Genomic DNA, 19,388 nt, shown 5'->3' with positions numbered 1-19,388 from the left:
ACTGAGAAGCCCGGGGGCAGATTCTGCCCTGTCACGCGGGCGTAAATCCAGAGCTGCTCTGGCGACGTCCGTGGAATGCACCATCTCAAGCCCAGGTGAACGCTGGTGACCTGTGGGCCGTAGCTCAAAGTGCACCTGTTGTCTCTGCCTTGTTGCTGAGCTGGGAGTGGGGGGTAAAAGCCGGTGGACTGTGACAGGCGGGAAATGGCCAGTTTAGGGCTTCTCGTCAGCATGGCCTCCTGAGTGTGTCCTGTCCCGGCATGGTAATAGTGGGCATGCTGTAGGATGTTGCTCAGTGACTCCGTGGGATGCTCTGGCAGTGCCAGATAGGAGAGGAGCTTTCCCTGCCTGGGGCTGGGCGAACGGTGGCGCGGCAGGGGACAGTCCTGGAGCTGGGCGGATGGGGTAGGGCAGCGATCAGTGGGGTGCTGAGTTCAGTGTCTCTCAGACCTAGGCAGCACTTTGCTGCTCAGGCTAACACCGGCTCAATCCAAGCCACCAGGGAACTACCCTGCAGCATTTCCCCCCACCCCCAAGCCCTCGAACGGGGCAGGTTTTGCCCTTGCGCCTCGTTCCTCTCCTGGCAGTGAGCTCCACGCGCTTGGATGAGGCTGGCTGAGCAATCTGGGGGTGAAACTGACGAGCATAATTCCCCACTCCCTTGGTTTGAGACCCCAGCGTCCGCCTGCTCCGAGTTCAGGGCCTCAGACTGAATCTCTGTGTTTGTCTGAGTGAGGGGTTTTGCAGACGCTGAACCAAGCCAGCTTTGCCACTGTTAATTTAGAATTGCACTTGTTCACCATGTTTTCCCTTCACTAAATACCCCATTGACACAGTGTGGTGAAGTGGGAATGTTCTTACAGTTTTCTCTGAATACTGTGTGGGTGCCTCGGTTTCCCCTATGCAGTTCTTAAGTATCTAGGTGGTGGGATAAGGGGGTGTGATTGTTGCAGAGCCCTAGAAAGCCAGGGCAATGGTGTTTTCACAGAGAATGGCTGACGTCCTGTCTCTTGGCACCTGATGGCCTGGGCTCCTCTTCTGCAAAGGTGCCAACTGAAGGTGTTGGAGAACAAAGAGATCAGGTGGCCTCCTGGCCCCAGGAAAGAGACACAGGCCAGAGGAGGGGCTGGAGGGAGTTTCAGTTGGGAGCTGGCTGGAGAAATGGAGGTGGCCCAGACGGGGCTCTGGCCTCCCTGGCTCCAAGATGGACCTGACTGAGGGGTCCTGTTCTCTGTACCTACAAGCTCTGTTTTGGACTGTGTTCCTGTCATCTAAAAAACCTTCTGTTTTACTGTCTGGCTGAGAGTCACGTCTGACTGCGGAGTTGGGGTGCAGGGCCCTCTGGCTTCCCCAGGACCCCGCCTGTGCGGACTCGCTGTGGGAAGCGCACGGTGTGAGAAGGGGCTGCTGAATGCTCCAAGGTCAGGCCCAGGAAGGTTGAAGCTGTGTAAGCTTCTTGCCCTGGAGACAGTGTGCTTACATGCTCCCCCAGAGTCCTGACTGGCTTCGTATGGAGTAGTTCCAGAGAATTGCCCGGTGACTTCGTGACACACAGTGTCTCTGCGTGGGGCTGGACAGTCTTTGAGGTGATAGTTGCCCCGATTCTCAAGGGCTGGACGATCTGGCGTAGGGCCATTTTCTGTGCTGGCCACTAAGGCACCATCTGTTAGCAGCTTTGCAGGGATTACTTCCTTGCTGCTCTGTTGGACACCAATGAATCATGCAGCTCATGCCAACCAAAGATGTTAACTCAGATCCCGGTGGAAAAGCCCAGGTCATTGGCTGAGGCTAGTAACTGCTCCCAGAACAAGGAGCAATAGTCTCAAGTTGCAGTGGGGGAGGTTTAGGTTGGATATTAGGAAAAACTTTTTCACTAGGAGGATGGTGAAGCACTGGAATGGGTTACCTAGGGAGGTGGTGGAGTCTCCTTCCTTAGAGGTTTTTAAGGCCTGGCTTGACAAAGCCCTGGCTGGGATGATTTAGTTGGGAATTGGTCCTGCTTTGAGCAGGGGGTTGGACTAGATACCTCCTGAGGTCCCTTCCAACCCTGATATTCTATGATTCTAAGCAAAGGGTTTCTGGTAAAAATATTAAGGAGTCTCGCTGCCTCAGTTTCCTTCCTTAACTAGCTTTGCTCACCTGGATTTCACAAGACGAAGTAATAACGACGCTAGTATTTTCACACATACAGGCCCATCTGAAAAGCCACATTATTCTGACAAACGGAAATTGATCCCCGCTGGGTTTTTCCCCTTGAGTCTGTTTCTTCCTGCCCCAGAGAGAGCATCCAGGTTCCTCCCCAGTGACTAGTCCTACTGATGTCAATACAACTGGATCACAGCAGTGCTCCTTCAGCTGATGTCCAGGTCCTCTGTCTGACAAGGCTGCTTCAGAGGAAGGTGCAAGAAACCCCCCTAGCTGCCATGTATGGAGTGACCTGCCCCTAGGGTGAGTTCCTTCCTGACCCCATCACAGGGGCTGGCTCATGCCATGAAGCATGAGGGTTTTTAGTGGATGGGTGTTCACAGCATAGAAACCACCTGCCGAGTTAGTATTAACTGGCCCCCTTGCTGGAAGCAAAGGCTGGAATGAAGCAGGTGATGGTGGGAAAGGGTGGGGAATGTTTGCCCTGCCATTGCCCGGGCTGTACCTGCTCTGTAGAGACCCCTGTGGCTCTCCCTCATCAGTGGGGGGCAGGCCTTTTGTTGCTTTGGGAGACCACCCACCGTCCCAGGGTTCCAACAGACTGGCACTTCCTGTTTCTTACCACTGTGTGATTTACCCCGTCCCCCCTGACTGGTTGGCCTCATTCCTTCTGGTCCCTCCCTTTTCTAAGGGTTGACCAATGATGTTCCTGCAACAGGGCTGTCTGGGCCCCTGCCCTTTTACTGAAGTCAGGTCGACTGGCTCCTTCCACCTCTGCCTATTTAAACCAGTCCTGTGCACTCTGCGTAGCTTTCAGAGGGTGGAATTCCCCCTCCCTGGAGCGGGCCGACAAAGGCCTTGAGCACCCTATAAAACCTATAGGTATTACTAGGATTGAAAGGGTGTCCGGAGCCTGGAGCTCGGGGAAACTTCTCCGGGGGAGAGGGAAGAAGTGCTCGTTCTTTTAAACCACAGCTGAGCAGCCCAGCCGAGCAGCAGTTCCCGGGATCCTTTTGACGCCTTCAAGGATTTTCAGTGTCATCGGACAGATGTTTCAGTTAGAGGCCAGCGCAGCAGCCCACGCAAGAGTCAGGAATGTATCCAAGGCTGCCAGGATAGATCGGACCCAGGCGCGTTCTCGTTAGATGTCTGGGAATAGGAAAATGTGAGGATGTGCTGCTGATGCTGGCGGTGGGAATTCTGGCCAGCTAGGAGCTGGCTCAGAGAGTTCGCGTTGTGCTAAGTGGAAGGCCTAAATTCTTCTCCAGTCTGTTTGTCTGGGGCCAAATCTGGGTTTAAACAAACGGCAACACAGTGACAAGTAAACTCGCTGTTTAGGATTCATGGAGTTTTAATCTTCTCCTGTGTATTAGTCACTTGGTTAACGAAACGGGGGGTGAGGGTGGGGGTTGAAAAACACACGGGCCAAGATTTTACAAAGGGGTTACTGAGTTTGGGTGCCCAACCCCGGCACCTTAAAGGGATCTCCCGGTGCGTCCAACCCCATCTTCAGAGCCGATGGAAAGAGCTGCCCAGAGGGAGACATTTGCAGGGCACAACGACATTCTCATCGCAGCAAACCCATGCGACGCAGTGTGTTTTCTACTGGCACCTTATCTATCTTTACGTGTACACAGACAGAGCACGTTTGTAACACTGATCGTCCTTGCCCGGAAAATCAGGCCCCTTTAAGGTGTGTCTAGTTGGGCATCACTAGCCACTTTGGAAAACCTTGATCATGCCTTTTAAGCTTAATGAGCTGCATCCCATGTCACGTTTTCAAGTCCATAGGCCCAGCGTTCCCCTGGTGTAACGCCACTGAAGTCCTGCCTGCCGCAGAGAATTTCTGTTTTCGACAGCTGTTTGCAGCATCCTGCCCGGGGGTACAGGGAGACATGCAAACCTTTCATGCTGGCTGAGCACTGGGTCCTGCATCAAAACTGCAGCGTTTCAGACTACGACAAAAGGCCTAATTGAGAACAGCCCTGGAAACGTTGGTGCCTTTTCCACTTGCGCTCTGTGCAGTCTGGCCTATAAATAGGGATTTGAAAATCCGGCTGATGGTTTAGTTCTCCGAGAACGCCGGAGACGAAAGGTTAGGAGGCCTAGAGAACGTATGGCAGCAGGGCCGTGCAGCTTGGCAGCCCTGACTTGTGAGAGGAAACGTAGCCTGCATCTGGGAACCAGATTATGCGGTAATGGAGTTTACTTTTGCAGTACTTTCCCATAGTGATTGTTGATTGAAAAGCAATTGCTTGCACATGTAGATCTTGAGAGGGGTAAACAATGAGGCTCTGAGGTAAAGCAAGGAGCCCAGATCTGCAAGCTTCGGAGCAAGAGCACAGCTCGTGTTGGAGATCGGCTGCCTCAGGCCGTGTCTGTTGTTTTGATCCCATTAGGAGGTTGCAAGGAAGCTGACTGGGCCGCGTGTCTGAGAGGAGGGTGCCAGGGCCAGATGTTGTGCAATATATTGATTGGGATTCTTTGCAGAGCCGCTGCCTTGTTTTGGGAGCTTGTGCCAGTTATTTGCTTAAGCACAAAGGATTGGTTTGTGTTTCTGCAGATCTGGACAGTAGAGGTTAAAATGCAATGCCAGGGGCTGCCTCAGAAGTTGTTCTGAAGTTTGTCTCATTTAACTGAAGCCAAAATGGGCTCCAGCAGGGGTCACGAACAGCAGCCAAGATGCAGTGCTGCCGAGCAGATGAGAACTGTTTACTAGTTTAACCTTCCTCCATAGAATATTACTATCTTGGCACGCAACGTACTTCTCTGCTGGGTGATATGCTGGATGGCCCTGGAGACAGGAAGCAGGACCCAGAACCTTTCACCACAAGGTTGCTAGTATCAATTCAGCCAGGTCAGCAGGGAGCCGAAGTCTGATTTTTTTCCCCCCCACTCCCCAACCATTAGGAGCAGGTCTTGGTGCTTTCCCTGCAGCGCACTTCTTGCCACATGCGGGCACCCTCCGTTCCCGTGCCGGGCGGTGGGAGCTGAGGGTGCTCAGCGTCGCGAAGGATGAGGCCCAGCCTTAAGAGTCTCCGGGTGGGCTCCATGTCATTCCGGGTGCCAGGGTTCTGGTTACGTGCACTCAGCGATCTCTCTCCCTTCTCTCTCCAGTGCTCCAAACCCAAGCTGCTCACGACCTCCTCCGCTGTCCAAGAGATCCGGAGATGCACCCGCCTCGAGATGCCAGACAACCTGAACACCTTTGTACTCAAGGTAGGGCCCGCATCTCCCCTGACAGTAGGGTTCTACAGGCAGGGACCCCTGGGATGGGGGCGGGAGAGATCTACTGCCTGGCTCTGAGCCCCGGACAGAGTCCTGCAGCAGGGAGCGAATGCTCTGTGAAACTCCAGGGCCGGCCCAACATGTGACCTCAATCTGTGTCTTTTTCTCTGCCCCTGTCGGTGATCTGAGTTCAAACAGGCCAGCAGTTCCCAGCTGTTGGGGCAGTGAGGGCACTTGACAGGGCTAACACCCACGTTGTGCCAGCCAGTGCCTGCTGCTTGTCATACAGCGGTGCCCTCTGACAGAGCCTTGCCCACATCCCCAGCTCTAGTCCTGCCAGCACCGAGGGGCCCGGCAGAGACTCCTGAGTCTGGGGTGGGGAGCCCAGAGGCCCTGTCACTAGAGACGGCTCTGGGGCGTGTACAGGACAGCGAGCGTGGGCTCTGTGGCTCTCCCTGCGGGCGCAGCCTCCAGACGGGTGCCGGATGTGCTGTTCAAACAGCCCCGGGGCCTGCAGGCCGAGTGTGCAGTGGGGCAGAGCCAGGCTCCTGCCTGAGCGAGCAGCCTCCTTGCACGGCTCAGCAGCGGCCTCAGGGCACATCCCAGGCTCAGGGGTTTCCTTCTCCCCTCGCAGCACGTGTCTGCTGGAGCTCTGATGCCAAATTTCAGTTCCTCTTCTGCTTGCGGGGGAGTGGGGGGGAGCGGGTGCTGTTGCTTGGGCTGGGTGTTTCCTTCAGGCCGCGGCCGCTGCCTTCCCTGGTAGCTTTCTCTCAGCTCGTAAGATTAGAGATTACCCTGGTTAGATGCAGGGTATTTCCTTGTGTGGATAATGCACTGGGCTGGGGGGGATCTGGCCCCCTGGAGACCAGCAGAAGGATGGTAGATGCTACCCGTGTCATTGGCAGCATCTGGGCTGGGGGCTTCCAGGAGCCGGTTTGTCATCTGTCACCCCCTCCTTGGTGCCCGCCCCCACTGCTGCTCTGTAGACGCTGCAGTGACCAGATTCTTGATAGCAGCGCTTGTCCATTCCTTCCCCAAGAGGGGACAACTGAGCTGGCACCAGCCCCTTCCCAGACCGTCATCCCCTTCTCTGCCTGCTGCCAATCCCAGAGCTAGGAGAACGGTCTGTCACCATGTATCCTCTCCTTTTGGCATCAGAGCTGTGCCCATGCTGCTGTGGGCACCTGGTGAGGCAGCTGTCGCTCCTAGTTGCCCCTGTTCTTCTGCTAGAAGTTTCCCATCCTTAGCCTGGGGACCAAGGCTCCCAGAATTGTGGCTTCTGGCCCCTGTCTGTGCTGAGGTTGCCCTGTACGAAGCACACGTCTCCCCCTCCCATCTGCTCTGCTCTGCTCCTGGTGCCACTCTGCTGCCTGGCCTCCTTCTCCCCGAGCAGTCTTCTCCCTCCAGGGGCTGGCACGTCCTGCCCCATGGCCTCAAAACAGTTGGGTACAAGTTGCAGAGCTAGCCAGGACTCTGGGGGGCCACTGCAGTTTGAGAACCACTGGCTCCAGGGGCCATGGTGCGGTTCTGACTGCAGGCACAACATTCTGACCACAGTCACTTGTACCGCCCAGACATGTGGGCCCTGTGAGGGGCAGGTGGAATATGAGGCCATCAGTGGCCAAGTTCCTCTAGGAAGTAAGCGGCCCAGATCTCTCCGCCCTGGGGCCAGAGCCTTCCCCACACAAGTTTCCTTCCTCCCCTTCCTTTCCGCTGCAGAGGCCATGAATCATTTCCACTGGAGACGGCTGCCCAGCCAGGGTGGGAGGGAGAGCGGGGCCGGGGAGCAGAGAGCCAGAGGGAAGAACAGAGAGGGAACTCCCAGGGGCTGGTGGGAGAGGCTGTGAAGGAAGTGATACTGTAGCTGGTTCTCAGGACCCAAGCGGAAATCCCCGCTCCTGTGGGGTGGGCCGTGGACACCCGGGCGGGACAAGGTAGCTGTATTTTCGTGCCACGAGGAGTCCGTCCAACACTCGCCTTCTCTCCTGTCTAGGTGAATAACTGCACAGACGTTGTATTCGAGGCTGGGGACGAGCAGCAGCTGAGTTCCTGGACAGCCGAAATCAAAGAATGTATGACCCGAGGGTAAGGAGCGCGCTAGGGCCTGTTGCTTGGGCGCTGGCTTTGGTTGACCCCTAGTTCATGTGACACTGGAAACAGTCGGCTCTTGACACTTACACTCGATGGGTGCAATTCCCTCCGTGGGGGCTGGGCCCCAGCCTGGGACTCCAGCAGGCCTCGCCTGTGCACACGTTCCCCACGCAGAGCTGAAGGGATGCCCAGGCCAGAACGTGGAGGAGCTGCCCCTTGTTACCCTCCCCCTGCTCCCCCGGTCCAAACTCCACCTCCCACCCCACCGTCAGGACATGGACCTTTGACTCTTTTTGCTTCTCGGTGACTGGGCAGCGTTGAGCCCCTTCAAGTGCACGGGACAGGTCAGCTGAGCTCCTGAAAACATTGCCCATGTAGGGCCCAGTCCTGCTGAGTGCTCCGGGCCTTTGGCTCCCATTGGAGTCCAAGGGAAGGGAAGGGGCTCAGGTCCGGGCAGAGCTGTGCTCTGGGAATCCCAAGATGGAACTGTCCCATTGCCTGAGCCAGGCGGGGGCCCGGTGAGAAGGGGAGTCTCTGGGCTGCTCTCCTCTCCCGCCATCTCCCCTCATAGGCTGTTCCTCCCATGGGCACATGGCTCTACTCCCCCCATGGACACACTCAGCCCTCAGGCTGCCAGGGTCTGCTCTGCATGTGTGGCTGGCCGAGCTCACCCCTGTGGATTGAGGGCGGGGGCACGGGCTTCACCCCGTCCTGACCCCCTGCCCACCCACTGCATGAGAATTGGCTCTTCAGGTGACGGCCGGGCTCCCTTGGGCTAGTGGTGAGCCAGCCAGCCATGCTGGGCCAGACACATCCCTGGTATGACTCACCTGGGCGCGGGAGCTATACTGGGGAGTAATTTGGCCCTAGCCCTGAGCAAGATGGAAGGAATCAGCAGGGCCTGGCGGGGAGCCCCGAAGCCTGGGTTGTGCTGCCCCTTTCTGGGCCTCGAGCTCCGGGACTGTGGTTCCCTGGCTCGTGGTGGGGAGCTGTCGGCCTATGTTCCCAAAGCGCCCAGAAGGGGCCGGCTGGCGTGATTCCCAAATCCCGGCTTGGAAGGGGAGAAGGGGGGCCTGGCTCTGAGGGGCGCTGGGCTGGCGCAGCGAGGTGGCAGTGCCGCCCCCTGGGGAGGAAGTGCCGGAAGCCCCGGCTGGCCCGGCTATCGCCCGGTCCTGCGAGCAAGGCGCTTCCTGTTATTGAAATACCCTGTGGTGTGTCAGGGCCGAGCCCTGTTGTGATTTACGGAGCGCTCTGCTTCCCCGGTCCCTGCTGTGCTCCTTGTTCCCATGACTTAGGGCCTGCTTCCGGCCTGGCCTCTGGGAACCCAGCGTGCCTCGGTTTGACTCCGGCCCTACTGACGCCCCGCGGATTGCTTCAGCCCTTGGCCCTGGATTCCCCCTCGCTCGCTAAGGCCTAGCGCTGGTCAGAACCTAGGTCCTGACTGCACAGAGACATCAGTGCCCTCGGGCTGGCCTCGCAGCCCCTGGCAGGCTGGGGACAGTGGGGCTCCTAGATCTAGGCCCAGACACCTGGGGCTGTCTGGGCCGGGGAGAGAGGGGCTGGGGGTGCTGTGCAGTCTGCTGCACGTGGGGATGGTCCCTATGGGGGAGTTGGGGAGGGGCTGTAACCACCCCCTATAGTGGGGTCTGGGCAGGGGTCAGCTCGAGTAGCTTTTAGAGGGCACAGCACCATTCCAGGGGTCCCTGAGGTCTTCTCCCTGCCCCTGTGTATTTGGGGGATACTTGATGCATTTCCAGGGCAGCAGGTGCCTTTTTCCTCTGGTTCCTGTTTGCATCGCAGCTGTGCCCAGAGGAGCAGGGCCCCATCGTGCCGAGTGCTCACCCCAGCCCCGTCCCGAGAGCTCCCAGGCTGTTCAGTGGCAGGGACGGTGCAGCGGGACCCAAGGGGGAGCTGAGGCCCAATCCGAAGCAGGGAAACCTGCCCCTACCTCAAACACAGGGAGAGGGTGGGGGCTGAATACAGCATCTGCTGCAAGCCGAGGGGGCCTCCCAAGCTGCTCCAGTGCACTGAGTCGACCCCTGGGCAGCTCCAGGGCTGGCAGGCGAGTCTCGTTAGCCCCAAGGAGCTCGGCACTGTATTTCTCCAGTTATGCAGGCCAGCAGTATACTCAGCCCTGATTGGCCAGGCAGCCCCCTCTCCACCCCCCAGTACGGCAGTGAGATGAATCACACCGTCCTTTCTCTCCTCCCCAGGAGTGTCCCCACTGCCTGAAGGCACTTCATACAGGTGGAGACAGATGGGGAAACTGAGGCAGCAAGCGGGGCTGTGACCTGCCCACGGTCAGAGGACATTTCTGTAGAGCCAGCGTGTGTGGGTGTGCGATTAAAATCACACATCTCTCGCTCTCCCTCCTGTGTTACTAGTGAGGCCTGCAACTCTAGCAGGGCGGCTCCAGCTCTGCTGTGTTTTTCCTTTGGGCAGGCTGGCCGATGGCCCAGGCCCTGCAGCCGGTTGGGGGTGTTGCTCAGGATGGCTTTGGGAACGCGCCTGCAGTAGGACCCCAGGGTGCTGCAGCGCCGCAGCGTTTAGAAACTTGTTTCCCTCGGATTTTTTTTTTTTTTTTAATTCATAAAAACACTTGGAATTTCCCAGCATTTCGTGTCCTTACGAGCCCTGAATTCTGGGCAGCGGCTGAGCTGTCACGTTCCCGTCCAGGCAGTCTCTCTGCCTGGCACGTTTGCACAAAGGGAGCTGTGTTTCTCCTGTTCGCCCTGGTGCTTTGCCGAGCGGAGCAGCCGGTTCTCCACCTGGGTTCGGTGGCGGAAGCTGTGACATCCTTCCTGTGTCGTCCTGGCAGGTCCGGGGGAGCCGATGTAGAGCTGCTCTCAGGCCAGCACTCTGACACCGTGGCATCCAGCCCCGCCACTGGCAGCACCGACTCCCTTACCCAAGGTGAGTGCCCTGCATGGGAGAGTCCCTGATGGCTAAGGGCTAACGGAGCAGACAGGGAGCGGCTGGACCTTTACCAGCCTACAGCATTCATGGGGCTCCCAGCCATGCGTCACTGCTGGCGCGAACGGCTCCAGGGGACACCACTTGCAGGGGTGTCTAGTGGGGAGTGTCTCCAGTGGGTCTGGGCGGAGGGGGCTCCTGCCTGAGAGAGCTGGTGCTGAAGCCCAGCGAGAAGCCCCAGGAAACTAGGCAAGGTGTCTGGTTGGAGAGCGAACGAGGAATAACCAGCCCAGGGCAGCACCTGGAGCACTAACCTAGAGAAGAATTACACAGCTACTGGGGCAGGTAGAACTGCTGATCTGGGGCTTGAGCCTGAGAAGGATTCGGCACCCTTAAACACCCCTGGATCTGGGAGGGAGCTGAGCACCCTCGGGCCCCTGCAGAGCAGGATGTTGAGAGTTTCCCGCTCGGCTCACCTGTCACTGCAAGACACGTGCTCCCAATCCTCTGCCAAGAAACCACTTCTCAGGCGCTGACACACACAGCTGATTCACAACACCGTGCCAGTGGCGTTCTCTTCTCCTAAGGGGAGGCTGAGGCGGGAGGGGCCGATTAGCACACTGCTTTTGCCTTCTTTCCAGCCAAGAGATTAAATATGAACCATGGCCTCCAGAACTGTTCTGGAGCTGACGGCAGCTGCTTTGGGAGGTGAGGGGCAAGCGGAGGGAGAGCTTGAAATTCTCTCCTGCTCAACCCTGAAACGTCAGGCTGGTGCCTGTGTTTCCTGGAAAGAGGAACTAGGGTTGCCTGGGTCTCAGGTTGAGTCGACAGGAAACAAGGGTTTTACTGATAGTTTGAACGCTAAGTTTGTGTCACGCAGCTCCCATGGTGCTGTTGGCGAATGCAGGTACTGCAAAGCGAAGGACCTGGAGTAAATCAGGCTCTGGCTAAAGCAGAAGTGGCCAGTGACTGATTCAAAGCTAAAGGATGTTGGGGGGAACCCATCGCATGACATGCCGGGGGGGCCACCGGTTTCTCTCAGTAAGGCACATGATGCACAGTTATGATGTGAGACGGCAGCTAAGCAGGGATGTGGCTCTAGTGTGGCGAGGGGGACGGGGTGTCGGGCAGTCCTGGGCCGAGCGCCAGCCGGCTCCGTGGGTTCCGGGCTGCTCATTGTCACCAGTTGGGCTGTTGCTGTTTGACCGGCTCAGGATGGTTTATTGGCTCCAAGTCCTGGCCAGGCTGTGCCAGGTGCTTTCCAGAGAGCGACAAAGTAGGAGCCCTGCCCTCCTGAGTGGGGATTTCAAGGCGCTGCTCCCACGGGGTGGGGATGGGCAGCCTGCCAGGGAATGGCACAGCTGGACCCCCTTGGGCTGTAGCCAAGGCTTCAGCGTTCCCAGAGCCCCTCAGCCCTGCTCAGGGTTTGGCCTACGGGGTTGCAGCGTTTCTCCTGCCAGGCCTGTCCCCACGGCCGTGCCTCTAATGCTGTTCTCCCTCCCCAGGTGCTATGCACTGTGGGCAGCCGGAGCCATCCTGCCAGAAAACCGACCAGTTCCTCTCGTCCTACCCCTGGTTCCATGGCCCCATTTCGCGCGTCAAAGCCGCCCAGCTCGTGCAGCTGCGGGGGCTGGATGGCCACGGGGTTTTCCTTGTTCGACAGAGCGAAACCCGCAGGGGCGAATACGTCCTCACCTTCAATTTCCAAGGAAGAGCGAAGGTAGGGCCTGTGCAGGGGGAGGTGCGAGAGGTGCCAGCCCTGCTTTTCTGCTCAGGGCTTCCTCCCTCTGGTTGACTCGACGGACGTCAGAGCGCTACCAGTCAGAGAGGGGACCGGACCCCCCGGCACAGCCAGCCCCCTCTTCCTGCTGAGCCATCATTGCTCCGGAGAGCACCACCGGTGGTGATTTGGGCAGCCCTCTTTCCTGAGCACCACCGGTGGTGATTTGGGCAGCCTTGTTTCTAAAGTGCCCTGAGTCGAGGCTCCCGCTTGTCTTTGGGCTGTTCTACCCTGGGTGTGTCTGACTCCAGCACCCCTGGCCCATGGTCTGAGGGCTGAGAGCCAAGACCCAGAGGCAGGGCAATTTTCAGGTCTCTCCTGAGCTCCAGTGTTCGGCCTTTGGAGGCCCGTGTCCCTCACGGAAGGCTCTGAACAGAAGACCGGGTCCTTGGCCCATCGGCCTGCCTGCAGAAGCCTTCCCCACTAGGGGCTGGCTTGGAGACCCTGGGGAAACATGGCTTCTCCCGCCCCTGCCCTGCCATCCCCTCATGGCAGGAGACAATCCCACCCCTCCCAGCATAGGACGTAACCTGACGAAGGCCAGGCTGGTCCGACTCTTGGGGTGAGGGAAGAATGCGCCTCTGCCGAGGAAAGTTAAACCCAGGGGTTGCAAACTGGTTGTGTTTGACTCAAGGGACCTGCTCCCGGTGACACAGATGGGGCTCAGTTCTGCTGCCCGTGCCCAGCCAACAGCCTCTGGCCCCAGCTCGCTGCCACTCCCCCCTCCCAGCCGAGTCAGCAGCTTTGTAACGCTCCTGTCTCCCTCGCAGCACCTGCGGCTCTCGCTGACCGACCGGGGGCAGTGCCGGGTGCAGCACCTGCGCTTCCCCTCCATCCTGGACATGCTGCACCACTTCCAGCGGTGCCCCATCCCCCTGGAGTGCGGCGCGGCCTGTGACGTCAAGCTCTCCAGCTACGTGGTGGTCATCCCGTCGTCCCAAGGTAGGAGGGGGCGGGGGAGTTACGTGTGCACGTCTCCCCACCCCCATCGCCCCACTGGAGAGCAGCTGCCCCCCCGCCCCATCCCTGGCTCTAGGTGCGGCTGCAGTTGCAGCTGCGCCCCGCTTTGAGAAGCTGCCAGCCCCACCTCCCCCACCGCCGCACGCCCCTGGGGCTGGCTGGCCGGCCTTACCCATGTTCCAACCAGCCAACGCTGCTCGAACTGTCCGTTCTGTTAATTGAGCCAAAGCATTAGACCTTGGCTTAATTAATTATTTAATTAATCACAAGCCCGGCCTAGAGTAGCTGCTGGAGCCCGCCTGCAGCCGTGGTAATACCACAGGGTGAGAGTTCAACATGGCCCATAATGATCAGGCTGACCCCCCCCGCCGCTACCTTAGTGCCTCAGCAGAGCCGGCAGCCAGGTGCTCGGTGGCTGGCTTGCAGGCGTCAAAGGTGGATCCTGGCCCCCGTTGGCCAGGGCTGTGGGCCTGTTGGACGGTTTGCTAAACCACAGGCCTATCCTGCCCCTGCCCTCCCTTTCCCCCAGCGTTCAGCAGCTGGTGCCGCTGCTGTCATACGTGCGCTGTGCTGGACACGCTTAGCCAGGAGGGAAGAGATTCTGACAGGAGCTCACCCACTGCCCTCGAATGAGGAGAGAGCTGATTACACCAGTTAGTTTTTTTTATCCCAAGTGTCAATGGTAGAGCCTCTGTTTACAGGCGCCTCTATGTCGACCCTTTAGTTTCCCAGCATAATGTGTATCAGCAGTGCTTTTCCTCTTCGTCCTAATAGCAAAAATCTGTGCCACCCACCTCATCTCTCCCCCACATCTCTGGTGTGACACGGGGCCAGACCAGCCCAAGCCAGCGGGATTCCAGAACCAGCCGTGGGGGTCACCGTGCAATCGCAGAAGCCGTTCAGCACAGGCTTGAACGTAGGAGTGTCAGGTGCAGCGTCTGGCTGCTTCTGCCCTCGCTTGACTTCAGCAACTTGTGAAAGATGCTTTTACCTCTCCCTCCCCTCCCCTGTGAAAGGGGCTAGGTGGCGTTTAGAGGAGGCCTTTCAGTTCTACATTTTAAATGCATTGCTGTGGTCACTATAGACTAATGACATGGCGGGTTATTTAAACTTCAGCACTGCTTCTGGGCTCAGTTTACGGAGGAAATGCAGGCAATGGCCTGCCTCTGTGCAGCCTGCAGCGGGCCCCAGGCCAACCCGCTCGGCTTGCACAGCTTTGTGCCGTGGTAGACATGGCCCTCTTCGCCCCTGGGCTGTGAGGTCAGTGGGGTTACGCTGCCCTAGTGCAGGTGCTGTGATTTTAAGAGTTCCACTGAGCGCAGTTCAAAGGGGGTAGCTCTAGCTAACTTCCCCCTGGTGGTTCAGTGGAGGTGGGTAGACTGCAGTCCTGACCGAGCCTGGAGTGCTGCCTTGTGACCCCCAAGTGGTTAGAGAGGCATGTTCCTGCTCGAATGGTTTTCGATTGGATAAAACAAAACTCCCAAGAGCCCCTGGCACGTTCATTGAGTTGCCTTATGATCAAGAGCTGGAGAGCCAGAGGACCGGGGAGGGGGGGGGAGGGGCGGAAAGCAGAACTGCACCCTGCCATGAAAGGAAAGGGGTAGGAGCTCAGTTTAGCACTGTGTCCTGAACTCATGTCCTCTCTCTACATTTTAAAACCACGGTCAGGTAATACTGTGTGGCTGAAATCTTAAGTCCCTAGAGTCACAGAAATGGGCTGGAAGGGGTCTTGAGAGATCATGGAGTCCAGCCCCCTGGGCTGAGGCAGGACTAAGTAATCCTAGACCCTCCCTAACAGGTGTTTGTCCAGCCTGTTCTGAAAAGCCTACAGTGATGTGGATCCCACCGTCACCCTGGTAACCTGCTCCAGGACTTAACTAGCTTTATCCGCAGAAAGTTTTTCCTCGTGTCTAAGCCAGTTACCTCTTGTTCTGTCTTCAGTGGACATGGAGAACAATGGACCACTGTGCTCTTTACTATGCTAGTGTGAAGCCAACTTAAATGAGCACAGATCTTGCAGACGCTGGAGCCTCTAGCTCTGGCAAAGGGAATATGAATTTATAGGGAAAGAGTAGATAGAACTGAAGCAGGAGGTAATTCAGGCCTCAAGAGGTAAGGGCCAGGCACTGAGAGGCCTGCTGAAAATAGTAGGTCCTAGGGTGCTAGAGGGAGCTCTCCCCTGAAGAGTTCACTCCCTGTGTGGCAGCTATGGGCTCTGCCCTCAAACATGAGCAAAGCTGCCACGGCATTCCTAGAGCTGGTGCTGGTAGCTGGTCACTGAGTGGGTAGCAAGAGGAAGGTGAATCATAGAAGAGGAGGGTTGGAAGAGACCTCATCCAGGGCTTTGTCAAGCCAGGCCTTAAAAACCTCTAAGGATGGAGATTCCACCACCTCCCTTGGTAACCCATTCCAGTGCTTCACCACCCTCCTAGTGAAAAAGGTTTTTCCTAATATCCAACCTCGACCTCCCCCACTGCAACGTGAGACTATTGTTCCTTGTTCTGTCATCTGCCACCACTGAGAACAGCTGAGCTCCAGCCTCTTTGGGACCCCCCCCTTCAGGTAGTTGAAGGCTGCTATCGAATCCCCCCTCGTTCTTCTCTTCTGGAGACTAAACAATCCCCGTTCCCTCCTGCAGTCAGCAGGAGTGAATGGCAACAGCCTGTTAGCCAAGTGATCGCACTGGCTTTTTGGAGCAGACAGGTGCAGCAAGGCCACAGGCCGGGGCGCCTGCATTCAGAGCAGGAAGCACCTCTGCAGAGACAAAGCGCTTGAAAGTCACCCTGTGTGTGTTTCCTCTTTCTAAAAGAGAAACTGCCCTAACCACTGACCACAGGGGCGGCTCAGCCCATTTCCCATTGCTGGCTCAGGGAGATCTGATTCAGAACAGGCTGTTCTAGGAGTTCTGACAAAATCCTTTGCGTGGAACGGGTCACCCGAGGTGGAGCGCAGCAACGCCACCTGCGGGCTTTGGAGCCGTAGGCGGCAGCTTCAACTCCTCTGCCAACCAGCATGGGCTGAGCAGCAGCCCAGGACGCTTTTGGTGGCACAGACCCTTAGGGGGAAGCACCCCCTGCGGTAGATTGCACCAAGGAGAGGTTTACTCCACCTTTCTAAGGAGAGCCAGTTTGATGGTGCCTCTGCCCCTGCAGCCAGCTCTTTAGGACAGAGTGAGCCAGAGAGAGGGTGGACAGGGTAACCCCAGACCTTCTCTAGTTCTGTGCGCCTTAGTGCTGTCACCCTCCCTGTGACGCCCCCCCCCACCCCTCCCCCGGCATTAGATAACTGGCCAGGGTACATGCCGGATCAAGGGCTAGGTGCTGAGGAAGGACTCTGGAGAAAGATTAAGATCTGCAGCTGAGGAAACTTACCCAACATGGCTTGGGTTTCTCTTAGGAGCCTGCCCATACCCTGGCCAGTTATCTAATGCTTGGATTTCTCCCCTCTCCCTGTAGGTTTGGGCTCAAGCAACACCATCTTGCTTCCGTTCTCCATCCCTAATTGGAGCTCCGAACTCAACTTTACCCCCCTCAGTCCCTCCAGCTGCCCCCGGCTACACATGACAGACAACATTCACCACAGTTCTCAGCCAGAACAGATCTTCCACCTGGTGCCCTCTCCAGAAGAACTGGCCAACAGCCTCCGAGACACCGACGTGGCCGGCACGCACTCCAGCCGGCAGCGGGACTCTGACTACGAGCTGGATTCCCCTGGCAGGGGCCACATTCGGGCTATTGACAATCAATACACACCACTCTGACAAGATGGGGGGGGAGGGGTGCAAACCACGCACTTTGGCTTGGAGCCCTGGTAGAGAACTTCTGCTAGAGATTTTGGGAAGCCTATGAAAAGAATGTAATTTGGGATTTATTTTTTTGGTAAGGGAGGGGGTAAGATATATAAATTGTTCACTCCAATATGGGTGTGATCCCTCTATTAGGCCTGTTAAAGGGCCCATTTTTACCTATTAAAGCTTTCTTATGACTGTTTACACGTTGTTCCTGTTAACATGCCAGGCTCTGTGCCCTGTAGGCTAATATCTGCCCTTCGTCATTGGTACAGAGACTATGTTACAGGTGCTTGTGGTCTTCAGTGCCCCTTTTTCACATGACACAGCCCAGAAAAGAAACCAGAAAGTTCCATTACAGCCACCTAATTGGACAAAAATGGATTTGAAGTTCTTTGTGACAAGTTACCGATCTGGGCTGTGTATAAACAAAGAAAAGTCACTTCCTGATGGCCAGGGAATGTGCTGCAGTTGTGTAAGTAAGTCATAGTTCCATATTTCTAACAGAGCAGTAGCCTTATCGCTAACCTAAGAGTTCGTTCATTACTTTTGGATATGGAGAGTACGGGCTTTAACTTAAATCACGTTAGCATTTAAAAAAAAAAAAAAATGGAGCCATGGCCGTCACTACTACAGCCATGGGCAAAGGAAATGCTTCTATCTCTTAGTCACCATTAAAAAGTGAACACTAACTTCCTCCTATTAATATAGGCTTAATGTAACTGATCAGCGGACAAAAGAGAAGACTGACATCTTGTCATAGCCTTGGAGTAAAACTTCCTTTCTGCTGTGGAAATCTTTTAGGCACAAGTCTAGAGTTCAGCAAAAGTTTTTTTTTCCAAATATGTTACCTCAGGTTGGTTCTCCAAAGTAGGAGGGGTGTTGATAACCAGCCCCTGTTGCATGCATTTAAAAAAAACCAACTCTTTAAATACTAGATCATATTTTGATAAGTAAAGCTATGCAAATACAACTCCCCTGTGTGTCATGGTTTTCCAGGCGGATGGGGTGTAACCTTTTCTCTCCAATATTCCCCTCACCAATAGGTCTCAGGAAAATCACTTTGACTGTTGGGTTTTTGACAATGCTTTTGCTATTTATGGAGAAGCAACATGAGCCCCTTCAGTGGCACAAAGGGGAGGGTGCACTAATGACCCTTCTTCTCGTACCTTATTGGGACTAGGGTTAGACTTTGGCATTTCCTCAGTTAGAATTACAGTTACAGGAGGAGATGTGACATTTGCCTTTGTGCTGCTTTACTGAGATGGGTCTGTGCAGAGCTGTGTGTTAGGAGTTAAGATTTATAGAGTCACAAGCAGTAAACAGAGAATTTCACTAACCCCTATAGAACAGGGAAAAGTTTCTCAGCTGTCTTCTCCCCTCCCCCTGATGGTCTGACACTTAGTGCCTTCATGTCCTTCCCATAATATCAGCTTCTAGAATTCAAACCAAGTTACATTTATATACTTTGATATCACTCCCCCTAATATTTTATGGTACACAGAGGCAATTTGTTCTTCTCACAGGTAGTTCAAGATTGAAGTGAGGTTTTTGTTAAAGCTCCTAAATAACTGGAGCTCAGGTCGATCTGCAAGTCAACAGAAATGTGTGCCCTTAATTCACTTCTATACATTTGAAAATTCAACCTTTAACCCACAATGTTTGTGTTTGTAATTAAGAATTTTTGTACCTTCAGTTTATTAGTAAAATCGTCACTAGACCCAACCTCTTTTTGAGGTAAAGCATTTCAGTTACGCCAGATGGTAGAGGAGACTCTCTGGAATATGGCTTAAGGGAGCAACGCTTTAAGTTGAATGTCTTAAAAAAAAAAAAAAAAAACGCACCTCTAGTGTCTGAATTTTGTACCCCCAGTACATGTCTTACAATTACTGGAAGTTCGCAAAAGATACTGTTCCCTCTAGCTCACTTTTGTGCATTTGACAGCACTCTGTCAAGTTAGTGCCTCCCTTCATCGAAAAGGCCCTTAAAAATTCTGGCCTTAGAATTAAGTTCTATATACATAAATGGGACCAGGATTTCTGCACTATCAGAAACTGGAATTCTGCAATCTCTGGTTTTTATAAACAGAATTCAAGTGGCCAGTGCCCTTATCCTCACCAAACACATTTCTAATGCACAAGCAGACTGCAAGGGACAGGAAAACCAAGACAGTCTCAACTTCTCTCTGCAGCTCTTAGGAAGTGCTTGTTTTGTAGGCTAAACCTTGCTTCAAAGCCATCATGTCCTACTGACCCCTAACCAACCCACACTTTTGGCAAGTATGCTCAGAGTATTCATTCAACAGTAGACAAGGCAGCCTTGGCCCACCTCATTCCATGATCAGAGCAAGGCATGAGAGTGGCTATGACAGAAAGGGGTGTGAAGGTGGAATGCTCATCACAGCTCTCATGCCTGTTGGTAAACAAAGCACCCATGCTGCTTCTGGGTTGAGATTTTTTGGCCTAAGTCTTATTAAGTGCCAGC

General features: G+C 55.5%; 1 protein-coding gene across 2 annotated transcripts in view; it reads left to right on the top strand.

Moving 5' to 3' along the window:
* SH2B3 (SH2B adaptor protein 3) overlaps positions 1-17,106 on the top strand; it is a 97,678-nt gene extending 80,572 nt beyond the window's left edge. For both annotated transcript variants that reach the window (XM_034790801.1, XM_034790802.1), the window contains exons 3-8: positions 5,263-5,364; positions 7,367-7,458; positions 10,283-10,377; positions 11,883-12,097; positions 12,928-13,099; positions 16,573-17,106. In XM_034790801.1, coding sequence (XP_034646692.1) covers positions 5,263-5,364; positions 7,367-7,458; positions 10,283-10,377; positions 11,883-12,097; positions 12,928-13,099; positions 16,573-16,877 — 981 coding nt within the window. In that variant the 3' untranslated portion in view covers positions 16,878-17,106. The remainder of the gene's footprint in view (positions 1-5,262; positions 5,365-7,366; positions 7,459-10,282; positions 10,378-11,882; positions 12,098-12,927; positions 13,100-16,572) is intronic.
* The last annotated feature ends 2,282 nt before the right edge of the window (positions 17,107-19,388 follow it).

Source organism: Trachemys scripta, chromosome 15 (genome assembly GCF_013100865.1).
Source record: "Trachemys scripta elegans isolate TJP31775 chromosome 15, CAS_Tse_1.0, whole genome shotgun sequence".
Lineage (NCBI taxonomy): Eukaryota > Metazoa > Chordata > Testudines > Emydidae > Trachemys > Trachemys scripta.
The sequence above is the reverse complement of the archived record's forward strand: the minus strand, read 5'-3'. Positions and strand labels throughout refer to the sequence as shown.